Source organism: Schistocerca nitens, chromosome 2 (assembly GCF_023898315.1).
Source record: "Schistocerca nitens isolate TAMUIC-IGC-003100 chromosome 2, iqSchNite1.1, whole genome shotgun sequence".
NCBI classification, from domain to species: domain Eukaryota; kingdom Metazoa; phylum Arthropoda; class Insecta; order Orthoptera; family Acrididae; genus Schistocerca; species Schistocerca nitens.
The window spans coordinates 12,819,256-12,839,403 of record NC_064615.1 but is presented as its reverse complement, the minus strand read 5'-3'; the positions used below and the strand labels follow the sequence as shown (position 1 = coordinate 12,839,403).

The window sequence follows — 20,148 nt, the reverse complement described above, 5'->3', positions numbered from 1 at the left end:
TTCTAAAAAGAAGTCGTTTTATCTGAACAGTTATTTTGTGGAAGTATACAAAGCTTTAACTCGCGTTGTAAATTAAAATCATCCGTTTTGGATATCTGAGGCAGAAAGCAAACGTCATGTGACGTTTGAAGAGATTTGTACTGTCAGGATGACTCAGTCAGTGCTATCAGTTAAGTTTCAGCTATCGTGGGTTTAGATGAAGAGGAAAGCTGCAACGTAATCGTAGATAAGATGATTCACTAAGATACTCTGCTCCTGTATATAACACCGATTCGCGATTTCGCTGTCATACGTTGTCGATCTACAGCTGTCGCTTGAGGCTCTCATAAAATAACAACATGCGCTCATCTTACGGCCAAAGCATGACTACAATGAGCGGTAAGTCACAATCTCTTTCCCGCTTTTTTTAAGCCGTAAGGCTTAGGTCTGGTTTGATACGTTTCATACATGTTCGTAACCATTTCTGAGTAACGACTACACGCAGCAGCTTCTTTAATATGTTTAGAATATTCTAGTACGTATCTGCTCTACCATTTTCGCTGTTCACTACTACTTTTAGCGGATACCGCACCAGAAACCACAGTAAATTACTCCTTCCTTTATTAAGGGCTTACCGAAGACTTTGCACCTTCCTCAATATGTTTAGCACCTCTTCATTTCACACCCTATTTCGTCACTTTTTTTTTTCTTTATACAGAACCACAACATTTGAAATGCTTCTTCTTATTCTCCGGATTTGAAATTGTCGTCACTTAAGTTCCGTACCATGTTACTGCAGGCTGTCATTTTGGAAATTTTTTCCTTCTGTCTCCATTTATGTCGCCTTCACTGTGCTGTAGTAGCTTAAATCACTAAAATTACAAGAAGAATGGAGAAAACCTTTCAATATATAGTACATTCTGTGTTTTATAAGGTTTCAGGTCATAATTTATAATACTCATCATTCTTCGTGTCAGTTTAGAAGAATGTGGCCATCTGTCCCACTGACAAGCCACGATCGACAATATCCGGATTTGGTTTACCATTATGAAAGGTAGTAAAATGATGTAAACGGAGCTGCTGTATAGATTGCAGTGTATGTGGAGATATTATTGTTGTGTAAAGTAAATTAGCATGAAGAGCTACATCAATCTATCTTCGGACTCAAGATTACAACAAGACCCTGTTATGTATTGTTATGGTTATGTTATTATTGTTTTCATTTTGTAATCTCACAGTCAAACACTTAATTATTACTCTAAACTTCCTTTCTTTTAAATGGTTTGAGTGTTTTTGTTGTTTGTATAAAATTATGTGTCTAAAACAGAAGATGACTGGAAATTAAATGATTCATAAAAATAACGGAGCACTGGAACAATGTAGGCTACATGATAGATTATTATATAATGTGGTGAGTTATAATAAAAGTCTTTAAGGCTTGGGCACAGCCTGCGAGATAATGCTTTTACAGAAACACGATGAAAAATCCTTGATGGGCTAAGGAATACATGTCACCATGATAGCAGTTAACTGCCTAATATTAGAGATAGAAATGATGTATAAAATTTAAATTTCTCATATTCACGTCAAAACTGTCACAGAGAGCGCACGATGTCATATATTTAAAGAAATGAAATACTGAAATTTAATTGACAACACACTCGCAGATTCTTCAGTTTACAGGTTACTTAATGGAAACTATCTCTAGCTAAATTAGCTTTTCAGCTTATCCCCTCTCTTTCGAGAGTACAAAACCACCAGATAGGAAACACTGGAAATTCAAAGGATTCACTATTCATGCCAATGCGAAGGAAAAATAAAACTCACAGTTTGAGCCCGCAAAACGATTAAAAGTAACTTTATTTATCTCAGGAGCCTAAACTGACATGAGACATACGACACCAGGCGAGCCCAAACGAAGATTAACGTATCGGTATTGTCTTATGTTCAAAATCTGCATTAACGCACTCTTCGCTACTACTGAAATAGTGTTTGGTAAATAGTATGAACCATCCCACATCGTAAAGCTTTTTTCAGTATTCATCTCCGTATTCTGGATGTTGATGTTGCAACCCTCTAGGTGGACCAGTACGGTTTTTTAAAAATTTTTATGTTCTTTAATGTCCCTCTTGTGAGGAGTTTGATGCGACTTCTTTTCCTGCGCCAACCTGTACATCCCAGGGTATCCTTCACACTCAGATCTCTCAGTTACTTCTTCCACTTATACACCTAGCTCTAGTACAATGGGTGTTTCCCACATGCCCTGTTTTCTGAAACTTCTTCTTGCCGCTGTTTTCCACATATCCCATTCCCTGCCGATTTTGCTGAAAACTTTTTAATTTATAAATCCATCTAATTATCCCGGTTTCCCCACAACCCATGATTCACTGCCTTCCGAATACACATTCCCAGAAATTTCTTTTTGAAATTAAGACCAATATTTGATACTAGTAGAGTTCTTTCCATCAGGAATTCCTTCTTTTCCTGTGCTAGTTGCTTTTTATGTCCTCTTCGGCAGCTGCATCGTACGTTGTTTTCTTTTCACGAAAGAAGAATTCCTTCTCTTCGTCTACTTCGTCGTGCCGAATATTGACGCTAAGTCTATCGCTAATCTCATTTCTGCTACTACTCATTACTTTCGTCGTTCTTCTATTTACTCTCAGCCTAAATCCTCTTTTCATTAAACTGTTCATTACATTAAATAGAGCATATAATTATTCTTCACGTTCCTGAGAACAGCGTTATCAGTGAGTCTTATCACATATATCCTTTCACTCTGAATTTTAATCCCACTCTTGAAGCTTTGTTTCATTTCCCTCTCTGCTACTCCCGCGTACAGACTGCAGAGTAGGGGCGAAGGACTGAGGCCAGTCTTACACCCTATTTTATTGCGAGAATTTCGTTCTTGGTCTCGCAGACGTATTGTTCTCTCTTGGTTCTTGTACGTATTGTGTATTACCCGTCTTTATCTGTAACTTACTCCTATTTTTCATCCTGAACCATTTTACATTGCTGAAAGGTTTTTCAAGTCGACAAAACCTATGAACGTGTCTTGACTTTCCTTCAGTCTTGCTTCTACTAGCTTTATCTTTCCCTAAAGCCAGACTGATCGTCATCTAACAGATGAAGTTGTCAGGAGATTGGGCGCATGAGCTGTTGCTCTGATCCTCGCTGTAATTCTCGTACTTATCTTCTCCTCCTATCTTCAAAACTGCGTGGATTACGTTTTTCCGAAAGTCTGCAAATATGTTGTCAGTCTCGTAAATTCTACACATGAACGGGAGTAGTTGTTTTATAACCACTTTCACTAATTAAGGAATGTTATCTATCCCTTCTCCCTATTTTAATCTCCAGTTTTCCGAAGCTCTTTTATATTCTAATTCCCTATCATTTCCAGAGTTATATGCCGAAGAATAGAAAGATAGTATCTAGACATATGGAACGACATGCAGTTGAGTTTGAGGAAGGGCAAAGGTACAAGAGAACCATTTGTCAGAATTTACTTAGTAATGGTAGGCAGAGTGAAGAAAATTCAGCATTTGTGGACCTGGAAACCGCCTTCAACAATGCAAGGTGGAATAAGATATTCACAGTCCTTGGAAGATCTTGGCTGAAGTACAGAGAGAGACGAATAATTTACAATATAATCTTTCCCAATCGGAGTAGCAAAAATAGGTCAAGAAAGTCAAATTAGATTGAAGGAGGTGTAAACATGGCTGCAGTTTATAATCTACGTTCTTCAACTTGTGCGTGAAAGAAATAATGAAGGAATCTAAAGAACATTTCAAAACAGTGATAAAAGGACAAAGGGCACGGATACCGATGACGCGTTTCGCAATCGATGCTGACCTACTCGCCGGACATAAAGAAGAGACAGTTGTGGTAGCAGTGAATGGTTTCTGCTGTCTAGGAAACAAGGTTACACAGTGGCTGAAGCAAAGAAGATATTCAACGGCTATAAATAAAGACAGATTTCTTCAAAAGAAGAATCATGCCGGTATCAAACACCGACTTGGAAATGAGCAAGTAAGAAGCGCCCAGAGTACAAATTTGCATAAATGTGTACCATGGTCTATCTTAAATCAAAAGGAGAAACTCGAAGCTTTTTAAATGAGATGCTATTACAGCATATTAAAAACTAAGTGATCTGATAAGGTACAAAGTGAAGTACTAGAATGAATAGGTGAGGAAAGAAGTCTGTGAAAGGCCTTTACTATAAGAAGTGGGTAACTGATGAAGCATCTTAATATCGTTAATTTGATGCTCCGCAGCTTCACAGAGGAGAAAATAGTAGGGATAGACTAAATCTAGAATATGTAATACAGATTGTAAACGATGATATGTGTAATGGTTACGAGTAGATCTGGAGGGTGCCACAGGTTTCGAAAGGATGGAAGACAGCAGTAAATCTGCGTAAGACTGACGAATTAGAACAAAAATTAACCGCAGGCGCATTTCACTGTGAGGTAAAAATTATTCGTACAAATGGCACTACTCCTATCAAACTGAACGTTTGTGTGTACTTGTTTTATCTTGATAAACAGTGTATTCGCGGAGATTCCACCATCACGACAATTTAGTGGCGGTGGTTCGCAGGCGTATTCATTTGGATGCACGAGGATAAGTATTTTCTTGAAAGCAATCTTCATTGTTTCATCCGTTAAATCAGCATCGATGTCAGACAGTTAAGTTCCATCCACCTGATAGTGGAACTACATGTTCTGAAACCGACGATGTTTTTCAGATAAGATACTACAGGTATTTCGAAAATAGTTTTTCATAACCAAGGTTTGTTTACATTTAGTAAACTATATGATGGGAAATGATATTTTCTGTAAGTGGGCATTCAAGGATTAAAAAGCGATAAGAAAATAAATGATAAACAAGAGAAACAGGAGACGTTGAAGACTGACTACGTACTTGACTAGTCCGAATCGCAAAGCGACTTAACCACCGCAAGAATCACCCCGACTACTTCCTCATAATCGACGTAATTGAATGTGTATTCCGACACTTTATGCACCTTGCTTTGGACTGGCTGTCATGCGGTTGTACCATAACTGAATATTGTTTAATGTTAACCTTCTGAATGGGTAGTATGTGTCAATTTCGTTTCAGACCAAAGTAGTGTATTTTTACTTCTATTTATAGTGTTTCTCCGCAGTGGAAAATAACTGTATTTCCTGCCTGCATCATTTATGTGTTATTACAATCCATTACGAACTATTATGAGGTCATATCACCGAAGTTAAGCGCTGTTGCTCTTGGTTAGCACTTCGATGGGTTCTGGTCTACCGAGAGCTGTAGGCAAAGCGGAGTGCACCTAGCCCGTGTGATTTCAATTGAGGGGCTGCTTAATTGAGAAATAGTGGCAACGGTCCAGGAAAACTGACAACGTCCCAGAGAGCGGTGTGCTGACCACATACCCCTCCATAAACACATCCGGTGACGCCAAAGACGCCTGCTCGGACTGTGTTTGTTTTATGTGCGCAATATGTAATATTTATCCTTGCAGCGGAAGAAATTGTAAGAATACCCCAAAGGGAGTGTGTAGTCTCATATGCATATGCAGACGATATTGTAAAAGGTGCAAAGACTATTGCAAAGTTACAAGAAGCGATAAGCGATATGGAAGATTGGTGTGTCGAACACGGCTTCGAAATAAATGTGGCGAAAACAGAAATGATGGTACTCAAAAATGGAGGAAGAACACTTGCATCAGATGAGATCTTCATACGAGAGAGAAAACTGAATATTGTAACGGACTACAAGTACCTAGGGGTCACAATACAAACAACAGCCAAATGTTTCACATAACATGTAACAGAGAGAGCAATGCAAGCAATAATGGCAATACATGAAATACAATACATCAGATCCCTTCGCCTAGAGACAGCAATGGCACTATTCAGAGCCAAAATCTTCCCAATACTGACGTACGGCATATAAATTATTGGACCACATCTTACAGTGAACAACCTAACAACACTACAAAGAGTGAAGGCGACCTGTATAAAGAAAGCAATAGGAGTGTCCAAAGCAGCACGATCGAGACTTGTATACCTGCTGGCGAGGGAACCCTTCTTCATTGAAGACCTTCGGACAATCCCGATGCTACCCAATAGCAACGCCTTGGGAAGTCTGCTTGAAACATTGAAGGAAAAAAGGGAAGACATACCTCCAGAATTTTACAGCACAGGTGCCATGATTGACCGAACATGGACAAAGGAAAACTTGGAAATGAGACACGTGATCACCAGATTGGCAGTCCATGGTTTCCATCACCTTATTTGCAACAATACGTCATATCATGAACCAAACGAAATGTGTGAGTGTAAACTGTGTCACCAAATTTGCAAACGTTACTATATAGAGCTCTGTACCAAAAGGACACGAACAATAAGTGACTATGCAATTCACAATATGTGAAATTTCTAATTTGTCTTATTATTATCACTGTACATTGAATTTGTATGGCTATTTGGCTGCAATAACTTATTATTAATATGTAATAAGTATTGGTTGCATAGTATGTACCCAAACCTGAAATGAAAAAGGTAAAAGTAAACAAAATGTTATTTCAGACGGCTTGTTTCGTGTAGTTCTCCTACTACTGGTGTTGACGAACATCACGTCAGCCTCGAAGATACTGGTGGTGGCTCCAACGGCGTCCATCAGCCACCAGAAGGCGTTCCACGTTGTAACAAAGGCGTTACTTGAGAGGGGCCATGAAGTCACCTTATTCACGGCGGATCCACTCAAGGTGAGATTTCCCAAAATATTTCTCATTAATTCTAAAGTACATATAAAACAACCTAAAATCAACATCTGGCATGACATCCGAATTCATAGATGCAAAACGAAATTATTTCTGTCGATTAAACCTAAGAAAGTATCTTCTTTTCCCAAAGGGTAGCGTTAATTCGTGTGATCATTCGAGTTGTGTGTGTGTGTGTGTGTGTGTGTGTGTGTGTGTGTGTGTGTGTGAGTGTGTGTGTGTGTCTGTGTGTGTGTGTGTGTGTGAGATAGAGAGAGAGAGAGAGAGAGAGAGAGAGAGAGAGAGAGAGAGCAGGCATTGGAGTTTTCTTTTGAGATTAGAGTGTAGTTCCAAGCTAGAATTCGAAGTACAGATCGCAAGCCTTCGTACACATATTTATGTTTCTACAGCGAGATTTTCATATCGTAGCTGACTGTGCATGAACTGTTATAGTGACTGATCTCATGGGATAATAACATTAACATATGTTTTTGGGTGGGGTACGCCTTTAGCAAAACACGTTTTTTTTTTTGTCCCAGACTTGTTTCACTGGTGTTATAGCATCATCGGTGGGTTATTTTATTATTAAAGCTGTTAAACATAAGGAATGTTCTTTACTGTTTAAATACATATAAATATTAGTTTCTAAATCCTAATTCCAGGTTTTTGAAGAGCACATAAAATAGTGTATTCGTACCTTCTTACCACATGGTACGGTTTTTCTGCTGTATTACGTTTTTACAGTGTCTGTTTTCCTTTACAGTTTGTCACCTGCAACTATATACAACTTAATGTAGGCAAAAAATTTACGCAAAACTATGATTTATAAGCTGTTATGGCTATACCTGAGATTAATAATTTATCTGAAAGGTTGTGTGTGTGTGTGTGTGTGTGTGTGTGTGTGTTCAAAATGGTTCAAATGGCTCTGAGCACTATGGGACTTAACATCTGTGGTCATCAGTCCCCTAGAACTTAGAACTACTTAAACCTAACTAACCTAAGGACATCACACACGTCCATGCCCGAGGCAGGATTCGAACCTGCGACCGTAGCAGTCGCGCGGTTCCGGACTGAGCGCCTAGAACCGCGAGACCACCGCGGCCGGCTGTGTGTGTGTGTGTGTTTGATAACAATTGATCAGCCGACACAAAAGACACCTTGCAGAGGAGCCCTTCAAGGAATTGTAATAGCGTTCTCAGACCCTCCACCCTTCATGGGTCTCCCCTTTCGGCCGTAAAAACATTACTGGCTATTAAAATTGCTACACCAAGAAGAAATGCAAATGATAAACTGGTATTCAATGGACAAATATATTGTACTAGAACTGACGTGTGATTATATTTTCACGCAATTAGGTTGCGTAGATCCTGAGAAATTAGTACCCAGAACAACCACCTCTGGCCGTATTAACGGCCTTGATACGCCTGGGCATTGAGTCAAACAGAGCTTGGATGGCGTGTACAGGTACAGCTGCCCATGCAGCGTCAACACGATACCACTGTTCATCAAGAGTAGTGACTGGCGTACTGTGACGAGCCAGTTGCTCGGCCACCATTGACCAGACGTTTTCACTTACTGAGAGATCTGGAGAATGTGCTGGCCAGGGCAGCAGTCGAACATTTTCTGTATCCAGAAAGGCCCGTACAGGACCTGCAATATGCGGTCGTGCATTATCCTGCTGAAATGTAGGGTTTCACAGGAATCGAATGAGGGGTAGAGACACGGGTCGTAGCACATCTGAAATGTAACGTCCACTGTTCAAAGTGCCGTCAATGCGAACAAGAGGTGACCGAGACGTGTAACCAATGGCACCCCATACCATCACGCCAGGTGATACGCCATTATGGCGATGGCGAATACACGCTTCCAATGTGCGTTCACAGCGATGTCGCCATACACGGATGCGACCATCATGATGCTGTAAACAGAACCTGGATTCATCCGAAAAAAATGACGTTTTGCCATTCGTGTAACCAGGTTCCTAGTTAAGTACACCATCTCAGGCGCTCCTGTCTGTGATGCAGCGTCAAGGGTAACCGCAGCCATGGTCTCGGAGCTGACAGTCCATGCTGCTGCAAACGTCGTCGAGCTATTCGTGCAGATGGCTGTTGCCTTGCAAACGTCCCCATCTGTTGACTCAAGGATCGAGACGTGGCTGCACGATCCGTTGCAGCCATGCAGATAAAATGCCTGTCATCTCGACTGCTAGTGATACGAGGCCGTTGGGATCCAGAATGGCGTTCCATATTACCCTCCTGAACCAACCGATTCCATATTCTGCTAACAGTCATTGGATCTCGACGAACGCGAGCAGAAATGTCGCGATACGATAAACCGCAATCGCGACAGGCTACAATGCGACCTTTATCAAAATCGGAAACGTGACGGTACGCATTTCTCCTCCTTAGACGAGGCATCACAACAACGTTTCACCAGGCAACGCCGGTCGACTGCTGTTTGCGTATGAGAAACCGGTTGGAAACTTTCCTCATGTAGCACGTTGTAGGTGTCGCCCCCGGCGCCAACCTTATGTGAATGCTCTGAAAAGCTAATCATTTGCATATCACAGCATCTTCTTCCTGTCGGTTAAATTTCGCGTCTGTAGCACGTCATCTTCTTGGTGAAGCAATTTTAATGGCCAGTAGCGTGGATTTGTACACATAGCTTGGTGTAAAGTCAGAGATTTCCTTTAATGCCCGCTTGCAGCCAATGTCTGTAATCCCATATCGAACCAGTTACAACAAGGTAATAAGCATGCCTTATTAAATCTGCAGCTTTAAATATGTGTCAGTCATAAAATACGCACTAGTAAATGTAAGTTAAAACATTAGAACCACGTATATGAGCATAGTCCCAACCAGACTATTTGTGTTAGAGGCTGTGTTCCCACTGAGGCCGCTCTTCACAGTTACATCATAGCAGGTTTCAGTGTACCACATGTAGTCTACAGCGCCCCTATTAAATGTGCGATGCGTTGACAACAAGGATTAACTTTATTTTACAATTCGCAAATTTCATTAGTTTATAAGTAAATCAGAGGCGATTCTAAAAGTCGGTCAATGGGCGGGGCTAATGGAGGGGGGGGGGGGGGGAGCGGATATGGCGGAATCTAATGTCGCTTAACAAAAGGAGAGTCCTCCAGCGACAAATTGGTGAAATTTGCTTTTACTTAAAGTAGTTTTTGGTTACTGTTTCGGAGTTCAGGGTGAAAAAAAATTATTCTAACATGGTAGGTTTTATAAATTACATAAACCATAAAAGAGGTATACTTACGACATATAAGTTTTCATTATTTTTCTGGATACAGAAGATGACATGAATGTAAAAACTTGAACTTGACATCATCATCATCATCATTTAAGACGGATTACACCTTTCAGCGTTCAGTCTCGAGCATAGTCCCCCTTATAAAATTCCTCCTTGATCCCCTATTCAGTGCTAACATTGGTGCCTCTTCTGATGTTAAGCCTATTACTTCAAAATCATTCTTAACCGAATCCAGGTACCTTCACCTTGGTCTACCGTGACTCCTCCTACCCTCTACTGCTGAACCCATGAGTCTCTTGGGTAACCTTGCTTCTCCCATGCGTGTAACACGACCCCACCGTCTAAGCCTGTTCGCCCTGACTGCTACATCTACAGAGTTCATTCCCAGTTTTTCTTAGATGTCCTCGTTCTGGACACCCTCCTGCCATTCTTCCCATCTACTAGTACCTGCAATCATCCTAGCTACTTTCATATCCATAACCTCAACCTTGTTGATAAGGTAACCTGAATCCACCCAGCTTTCGCTCCCATACAACAAAGTTGGACGAAAGATTGAACGGCGCACAGATAACTTAGTCTTGGTACTGACTTCCTTCTTGAAGAAGAGAGTAGATCGTAGCTGAGAGCTCACTGCATTAGCTTTGCTACAACTCAATTCCAGTTCTTTCACTATGTTGCCATCCTGTGAGAATATGCATCCTAAGTACTTAAACCGTCCACCTGTTCTAACTTTGTACCTCCCATTTGGCACTCAATCCGTTTATATCTCTTTCCCACTAACATTACTTTCGTTTTGGAGATGCTAATCTTCATATCATAGTCCTTACATTTCTGATCTAGCTCTGAAATATTTCTTTCCAAACTTTCAATCGAATCTGCCATCACAACTAAGTCATCGCATATGCGAGACTGCTTATTTTGTGTTCATATATCTTAATCTCACCCAGCCAGTCTATTGTTTTCGACACATGATCCATAAATAATATGAACAACAGTGGAGACAGGTTGCAGCCTCGTCTTGCCCCATTGTGGATATAAAAAAAAATTCTGTAACAAATTTCACTCGATATTTCCATCTTCTGCCCAATTTGTCATGCTCATTCGTCTCTGTTTCTTTCTACTGAATATATCAATGATATTTTCAATGTCTGTACCTCTTTCTTTATGGATATTAGCAAGAGCCAAGCCATTTAGCCTCACCTGCCCATTTGTGTTACGCAAATAAGTCTTTATTCGTTTCAAATTAAAGAAGCTTCGTTAAGCAGTGCTTGTGGTAATAGGAATAGTCCCAAATGTTTGAGTTAAAACATATACATTTGGGAAAACCTGCTTGTCACATATCTTTAAATCTTTAGTTGCTGTTTCAGATCTTTTACTTTCAGCAACCCAGCCATCTTTGTGGATCTGTTGAAGTAATATATTCGCTGATTTCAGAAGACATTTTATACAGTGTAATATGATACTCCAGTGGGGAGAGGGCATAGCACCCATAGCCTCCCCCCCCCCTCCCCCCAAACCTTGCCACGACCCCTGACATTAAGCAAATAAGGTGGCTGTTACTGGCTTACGTTTTACAGTTACACATGGTGGTAGCTATGTGAACCACCTAGTAGCAACCGTTATTGCTGAAAAATTTACAGCTAAGCATAGCATAAAAAATACGAAATACCTTGTTGGAAATATCTGAGCTAATATAGTTTTTATTAAAACTGTGTTACATACTAAGCACCGCTGAAGGAACTGGATCAGTCAAGATGGGTGTTATAAGTTCTCATACCAGCAGAAACTTGGTACTCATAAGCGATCTTAAAGAGTGCTTTCATAACTGGGTTGTTACTTTCAGTTCAGGGCGTCTGTTAGGATCCACCCATAGGGGGCAAATCCCAATGATTTTTAAATATTTCCGTTAACCAGGAGTTTCTCCCGGCCACCGAACGAGGTGGCGCAGTGGTTAGCACACTGGACTCGCATTCGGGAGGACGACGGTTCAATCCCGTCTCCGGCCATCCTGATTTAGGTTTTCCGTGATTTCCCTAAATCGTTTCAGGCAAATGCCGGGATGGTTCCTTTGAAAGGGCACGGCCGATTTCCTTCCCAATCCTTCCCTAACCCGAGCTTGCGCTCCGTCTCTAATGACCTCGCTGTCGACGGGACGTTAAACACCAACCACCACCACCACCACTTCTCCCGGCCATCTGCTCATTTGCACAGTATCCTACGAGACGACATCCGTGGGCAAAATGTTTCAAATTCCTCCAAGGGGTTCATAATGAAACATCCCCTTAGAACAATTATACATGACTGTGCTTAAACTGACACACAATATTTTTAGCGCAACGTAATCTGTCTTTCAAAAATCCCTACAAAAGAATGGCCCTGACTAACATTAACCTATACCTTTCATGAATCACTTACCTCACAAAAATCTTCGTTACACGAACTACTGCAATACAGCGAGCGCCACTACTGCCAGCTACATAAAAGATTCTAACTACTGAAGGCACTAACTACTGATAGGCATAGTTAGCAAATGAAAGATTTTGATAGAGAACAAACAATGTATCTACCTTAATAGTCATAATACTGTATATATAGCAGTTCATGACATCCAGTCCTACAAATTTCAAAACTCCGCCATCTCTCTTCCCACATCCACCACTGCTGGCGGCTCACCTCCAACTGCGCAACGCTACGCGCTGTTCACATCCAGCTGCCCAAAACTACAATGGCAGACAACAATGCAAACTAGCCACAGACTGCACACAGCACAGCCAGTGATTTTCATACAGAGCGCACGTGGCGTTACCAATATAAAAACCTAAACAGCCTACTTACAATACGTCTTCCCTTCTCGTATGGGTGGTGCATCTTCGTATATGAGAACTAAACTGGAGCACTATACCCACTTTCAAAAAGGCGGACAGCGAAAATAAATTGCTCTGAAAGTGGGCACAGTGCAACAGTTTTGTCCTTACATGGTTTTAATAAAAATATATTAACTTAGGTATTCTGAATAAGATGTTATGTATTTTTAAACTATGTTCAGTTGTAAAGTGTGCAGTCGTAATGGTTGCCACTGGTTAGTTCACACGACTAGCAACGTTTATAAGTGTAAAACCTTTGTCACTGTTTTACTTACAACCTCCGTATTTGTTTTATGTACTTAAATTTTAAAAAGTATAAAATAATAAAAAAATAATTGTAACATAATGTTAATACATGTTGTCAATGCATCACACTTTTAATGAGGGCGCTGTAGACTGGCATGACGTATTCTCAGGACAGCTGTGTTGTAACTGTAAACATCGGCCTCAGTGGGAACTCAACGTTCGACGTGAATAGTCCAGTTGGGACTTTGTGCTTGTATGTGGTTCAAATACCTTACCTTAGTTTTGCTAATATGTGCATCATGCTTAACTCACATTTAAAACTTATACAACCGTATATTTAGTAATGCATGCACATTATCTTATTGTAACTGGTTCTACACGTCTTGCAGCACTGAAGATGGTCACGCAGTGACCGAGATCTCAATTTCAATCAAGATTTTGCTGGATGCAACAGTTTTCCAATTTAATCAAACCTCGTAACACATATAGCTGTCTTTGAGTTACATACGACGTGTAATTATACAAGCTGGTCAGTAAATAAACTGAAAATAGAAGCTCATGTAACAACTATTGAAAATGACAGATTGTTAGGTTTGCCACAGAAGGCTCTCAATACATATACCATATTTTATCGAAGTCTACGATTGAAAATACGTCGACATTTTGTGAATAAGTCTCTTTATTGTGCCAGTAGTTTCGTTCTACAACATCATCAGTCCCGAAGAGATTACCTTACAGTTTTTAAAACTCCACATAAAAAATTATCACCCCAGGACGCATACTGGTAACAGTATGCAACATGCCTCTATACATCTTATTTGTTTCAGCTGTACTAGAAAATGAGTAAAAACATTTCTTCAGGTACGCCGTATACAGATGAAGCCACACACTGACAGCTGGGTCTCGTACAGCCACCAAGTGATTTGGGGGGAGGGGAGGGTGTTAATTGATTGCTACGTTTCACCAGCTTTTCCAAATAGCAAAAGACATCTACTCTGGGATTAAGAGCAGCTGATTTGTTGTTGTTGTGGTCTTCAGTCTTGAGACTGGTTTGATGCAGCTCTCCATGCTACTCTATCCTGTGCAAGCTTCTTCGTCTCTCAGTACCTACTGCAGCCTACGTCGATCTGAATGTGCTTAGCGTATTCATCTCTTGGTCTCCCTCTACGATTTTTACCCTCCACGCTGCCCTCCGATACTAACTTGGTGATTCCTCGACGTCTCAGAACATGTCCTACCAACCGATCCCTTCTTCTAGTCAAGTTGTGTCACAAACTTCTCTTCTCCCCAATTCTGTTCAATACCTCCTCATTATGTGATCTGCCCACCTTATCTTCAGCATTCTTCTGTAGCACCACATTTCGAAAGCTTCTATTCTCTTCTTGTCTAAACTATTTATCGTCCAGGTTTCACTTCCATACATGGCTACACTCCATGCAAATACTTTTAGAAGCGACTTCCTGACATTTAAATCTATACTCGACGTTAACAAATTTTTCTTCTTTAGAAACGCTTTCCTTGCCATTGCCAGTCTACATTTTATATCCTCTGTACTTCGACCATCATCAGTTATTTTGCTCCCCAAATAGCAAAACTCCTTTACTACTTTAAGTGTCTCATTTCCTAATCTAATTCCCTCAGCATCACCCGAATTAATTCGACTACATTCCATTATCCTCGTTTTGCTTTTGTTGATGTTCATCTTATACCCTCCTTTCAAGACACTTTGCATTCCGTTCAACTGCTCTTACAAGTCCTTTGCTGTCTCTGACAGAATTAAAATGTCATTAGCGAAGCTCAAAGTTTTTATTTCTTCTCCATGGAATTTAATACCTACTCCGATCTTTTCTTTCGTTTCCGTTATTGCTTGCTCAATATACAGATTGAATAACATCGGGGATAGGCTACAACCCTGTCTCACTCCCTTCCCAACCACTGCTTCCCTTTCATACCCCTTGACTCTTATAACTGCCATCTACTTTCTGGACAGATTGTAAATAGCCTTTCGCTCTGATTTAATGGGTCGATGAAAGTGGCGTGAGTTTTTGTCAGACCTAGAGGGTATACCCGCACCATTCTGGACACGGTCTGGATGACTTCAGTGTCCACGTCATGAACATACAGTGAAAAGGTCAAGACAAGGTTACCGGGAATTTTGAAATAAACATTCTGGTTCATGCTCATGTTCCAAGACATGGCACGGAAAATACAGAACATCTTATCCTCCACACAAACGGTTTATACACGTCATGGGTCCGTCGGTACAATTGACGCATTCCGTCATCTGAAAATCGTGGGTCCTAAGACCACACTATATGCCTCCAGTCAACTGTTGTCATTTTCTGAGTTGCCTGTTCCACTGACAACATGAAATTTTGTTGACTTCTGTGAGGAATGGGTTTTTGCTGGGTGTGCTGTTCTTACGCCTTGTCACAAGGCCACACACCACTCCTAGTACACATTTTGTGCTGCCTGCGTTGATAGATGGTCGTGCTGAAAATTAATTTTTCTTTGCAAATTATTCAAAATAACTGCACATTTAACATGCACATATCGTTCTTTCACAATTTGAGGCAAACGACAAAAAATGGGAAGGTCCTCGAGAAGGTACTCGGTTTTCGAGAAACGCTATTTCGCGATATCCATCATATGTATTCATCGCGAATGCCTTCTCGTAGTAACCGCTACGGTCGCAGGTTCGACTCCTGCCTTGGGCATGGATGTGTGTGATGTCCTTAGATTAGTTTGGTTCAATTAGTTCAAGGCGACTGATGACCTCAGAAGTTAAGTCGCATAGTGCTCAGAGCCATTTGAACCATTTGAACCTTCTCGTAGTAAACATTCCAAAGACAGGTATCCTTAAACAAATATTGTTCTAAATTGAGAAAAAAACAATTTTCCTTGTTTTGGTACCAACATATGCTTCGTAGAGCTTTCTCCATCTTCAGTGGGTTCATTTATTCTCTGTTAAACGACATACAAGTAATTTATGCATTACGATACATGCCAGTTTTTGAGAATATAGTATTTAACGTATTAAAGGTTCAGACAGAAATGTAAAAGGGGAAAACAAATGTATATCTTAATGGTGTTCACGTGGCTATTTGATATTTACATCACACCTGTAATCATTGCCTTCCAGTATGTCTCCTCCAATTAATAAGCGTTTATGGATGTTTTGTTACTTCATTTGCAAAATTTCAATCCCATTGTGAATTTATCGATATCTCTTCTCTTTCCTAATGCTTCTTTTTCCTTTTTACATTTCCTTTTTTATAGCACTACAGTTCTTATGTAGTTGAATTGTCGACATAGATTCACTATTTTGCTCTTTGAATAGCGATTTTTAGGTTACAGTACTATTTTTGGAAAAATATGTAAAAGAAATAACTGACTGCCACTAGGCTTTGTAAAACAATGAGGGGGAAAGGGAGCGCACTAAGTGTTTAAGTACGTGTACTTACTTTTTGTGGATTCCGCCTTTTTCTCCTTCTACAGGGTAACTGAATGGAGCTTCCTAACAAGACATTGTTTCACTTGATCCACCATCTTGTTCTGGATAGGAGGTTTTGAATTTTGCAATGGTATTGGTCTTTGGGGATATGTGTCTTTGTTTGTATGCTTGTCTGAATATGTGTGTGTGTGTTTGTGTCTGTTATATCTCCTGATCCTGTAACAGTTGTTGTAGAGCTGCGAACAGTATTTCACTGTAAAGTGATGTGTATTAAAAATTCTCGCCCGTAACATCCAGAACAAGATAGAGGAATAAATATACATCATCCAAACAGCGAAACAGTATGTGTTAGGAAGTATTATTCAGTCACGCTGTAGAAGCATGAAAACGCGACATCCACAATAAGTAAGTACACACATTTAGGTATTTAGTGGGCCTTTTCCAAACTCACCGTTTCACAAACTGTAATCACAGTCAGCATTTTACAATACGACATAATATAAGCCAGTAGTACTATTAAGAAAGAAAAAGGAATAAATATATTAGAAAGGAAAAAGTATCAATAATTTCATACTGGGCCTAAAATCTGGCAAAGTACTTAACTTCATAATCCGCTATTAACTGCAGATGACATACTGGAAGGCAATAATTAAAGCTGCGCTGCAAATATCAGTCACATGAAGACAATTACGTAATACTAAGGTATATATTTATTTTTCCTGTTAATACTTCTGTCAGTACTTTTATTAATGTAAATCAAATACTCTCAAAAAACGTTATGTATCTTAGTGCACAAATTCTTTATATGTTAATTTACAAAGAATAAATGAACGCAATCAAGATGGAGAAATTTCTCCAAAATATGTTTGGGTAGAGAAACAAGAAAAATTGTAGTTGCTCAAGACAGAACCACATTTCCTCATTACACACTAGGAATAAAACGCTGACAAGAGAAGAGCTTCAACCACAACATTATAGATAGCCAGACTTTCTTTAAAGCAGAAACTTACCACCGCATTTAAAATGTTCCTACTGAACTGCTAGCGTGATACACAACCACACAAAAGTGAAATAGTAACTTTTTAGTGGAGATTAAGTTAGCTTTGGCAGGAACACGAAAAAGTAAATAGTTTGATACAAGTATCTTTTTCAAATACATTTCATTTTAGACCTACTGATATATTCTCTCCACAGGTAAACCATCAGAATCTAACCCAGGTCGATCTGTCTTCATCGTATAAAATGATGAGAGAGTTGGACATCGTAGGCATGGCTGACATGACACCTCTGGACGTAATCCTTAGCTTACTGGCGATTCCATCGCCGGTCAAGTCTCAATTGAGAGAGCCAGCAGTACAGGATTTCATCAGGTGAGTGTATTCCTGCGGTAAAGTAATGTATTTCATTACGTACAAGCGGGTGACAAATGCCATGGAATGTATGTATGTATTGAACTGGGGACCTAGAAACGACGGAGGGGCTTCGTCCCCACCTTAGCCCTCAGTGGTTCACAACCCCACAACAGGCCATAGCAGTCCACTCACCCCACCGCCACCCCACACCGAACCCAGGGTTATTGTGTGGTTCGATCCCCAGTGGACTTTCCCGGGAACGTCTCATTCCAGACGAGTGTAACTCCAATGTTTGCGTGGTAATTATGGTGTACGCGTATGTGGAAACAGTGTTTGCGCAGCAATCGCCGACATAGTGTAACTGAGCCTGGATAAGGGGAACCAGCCCGCATTCGCCGAGGTAGATCGAAAACTGTCTCAAAAACCGTACACAGGCCGGCCGGCACACCGGACCTCGACACGAATCCGCCGGTCGGATTCTTGCCGGGGACCGGCACGCCTTCCCGCTCGGGAAGCAGCGCGTTAGACCGTACGGCTAGCAAGGTGGGCGAAGTCCTGCGAACCTCCCCCCCCCCCCCCCCCAATATCCTGTCGGACTTCCTTTTTCCTGGCATAGTGCAGCGCCTCGATGTGGATCGACTCAACACGTCGTCGGAAATCCCATGCAGAAATACTGAGCCGCGGAGCCTCTGTAGTAATCTGTTGTGTTGGCAGAAGAGCCAGCACCGTGTTTACTAATGGAGGCCGAAGTGCACGCGTTTTAGCTCACGCAGGCTGGCGTGAGGAGGGAAGAACTATACTGACGTGATGTCTGCAACATGAAAAGGAATTAGAATTCAGAAAGCGGACATAATTAGTTTGATACTTAACTTTAATCCATTAATGATGAACGTCGCTCTTGATGGTACATGATTCACAATATTATCTGTTCAGAAGACATAGCAACTGAATATGGCGCCTTGCTAGGTCGTAGCAAATGACGTAGCTGAAGGCTGTGCTAAACTGTCGTCTCTGCAAATGAGAGCGTATGTAGACAGTGAACCATCGCTAGCAAAGTCGGCTGTACAACTGGGGCGAGTGCTAGGGCGTCTCTCTAGACTAGACCTGCCGTGTGGCGGCGCTCGGTCTGCAATCACTGATAGTGGCGACACGCGGGTCCGACGTATACTAACGGACCGCGGCCGATTTAAAGGCTACCACCTAGCAAGTGTGGTGTCTGGCAGTGACACCACATCATCCATAATTGAAACTGTTCTCGGTGCAGTGCTTTTTGCACAAACTGACTTCTTGATCATCTCCCATAAACATTAAAGGGATTCATGTCCGTCGATCTGGTCGCCAAATCATTCCCTCGAATATTCCAGAAAGTTATTCAAACCAGTCTCGAAAAAGCGATTTTCTCATTGTTGAAAACAGTTTTAGGAACTGGGTGGACGCCTCCTCCCCCAAATCCCACACCCTTGTCTCCTACCTTTCCTTTTTTTAATTTTTTTTCCTTCACTCCCCAAATTTCTCTACCTTCTTTCTTTACCTTCCTTCCGTTTCACTTAGTAATGTACATCTGACATGTCTCCTTATACTTCATTATGTATATTTGCCAGTTCGGCGTTTGCCTCTTGTTCCGCCCTCTCCTGGTTAGTGATGTGGGCCGGGCAAATACCCAGTGAGCAGGACATTTGTAAATGGACATCTGCCCGGTAATTTGACCAAAGCAGTTTTAAAATGCCCAAAACCAGGCCATTTATTAAAAAAAGTACCCTTTAAAGTTTTTACTGCTAGAATCTGTTGTTGTTGATGTGGTCTTCAGTCCTGAGACTGCTTTGATGCAGCTCTCCATGCTACTCTATCCTGTGCAAGCTTTTTCATCTCCCAGTACCTACTGCAACCTACATCCTTCTGTATCTGTTTGGTGTATTCATCTCTTGGTCTCCCTCTACGATTTTTACCCTCCACGCTGCCCTCCAACACCAAATTGGTGATCCCTTGATGCCTCAGAACATGTCCTACCAACCGATCCCTTCTTCTAGTCAAGTTGTGTCACAAACTTCTGTTCTCCCCAACCCTATTCAGTACTTCCTCATTAGTTATGTGATCTACCCATCTAATCTTCAGCATTCTTCTGTAGCACCACATTTCGAAAGCTTCTATTCTTTTCTTGTCCAAACTATTCATCGTCCATGTGTCACTATCATACATGGCTACACTCCATACAAATACTTTCAGAAACGA

At 41.0% G+C, this 20,148-nt stretch overlaps 1 protein-coding gene across 2 annotated transcripts in view; it reads left to right on the top strand.

Annotated features, from left to right (window-relative positions):
• The first annotated feature begins 300 nt into the window (after positions 1-300).
• LOC126235673 (UDP-glucosyltransferase 2-like) overlaps positions 301-20,148 on the top strand; it is a 57,508-nt gene continuing 37,660 nt past the window's right edge. The window contains exons 1-3 of one of the 2 annotated variants that reach the window (XM_049944399.1): positions 301-378; positions 6,582-6,742; positions 17,762-17,937. In XM_049944399.1, the coding sequence (XP_049800356.1) occupies positions 339-378; positions 6,582-6,742; positions 17,762-17,937 (377 nt within the window). In that variant the 5' untranslated portion in view covers positions 301-338. Of the gene's footprint in view, positions 379-6,563; positions 6,743-17,761; positions 17,938-20,148 lie in introns of both variants that reach the window. The other variant, XM_049944398.1, reaches the window with a different exon arrangement.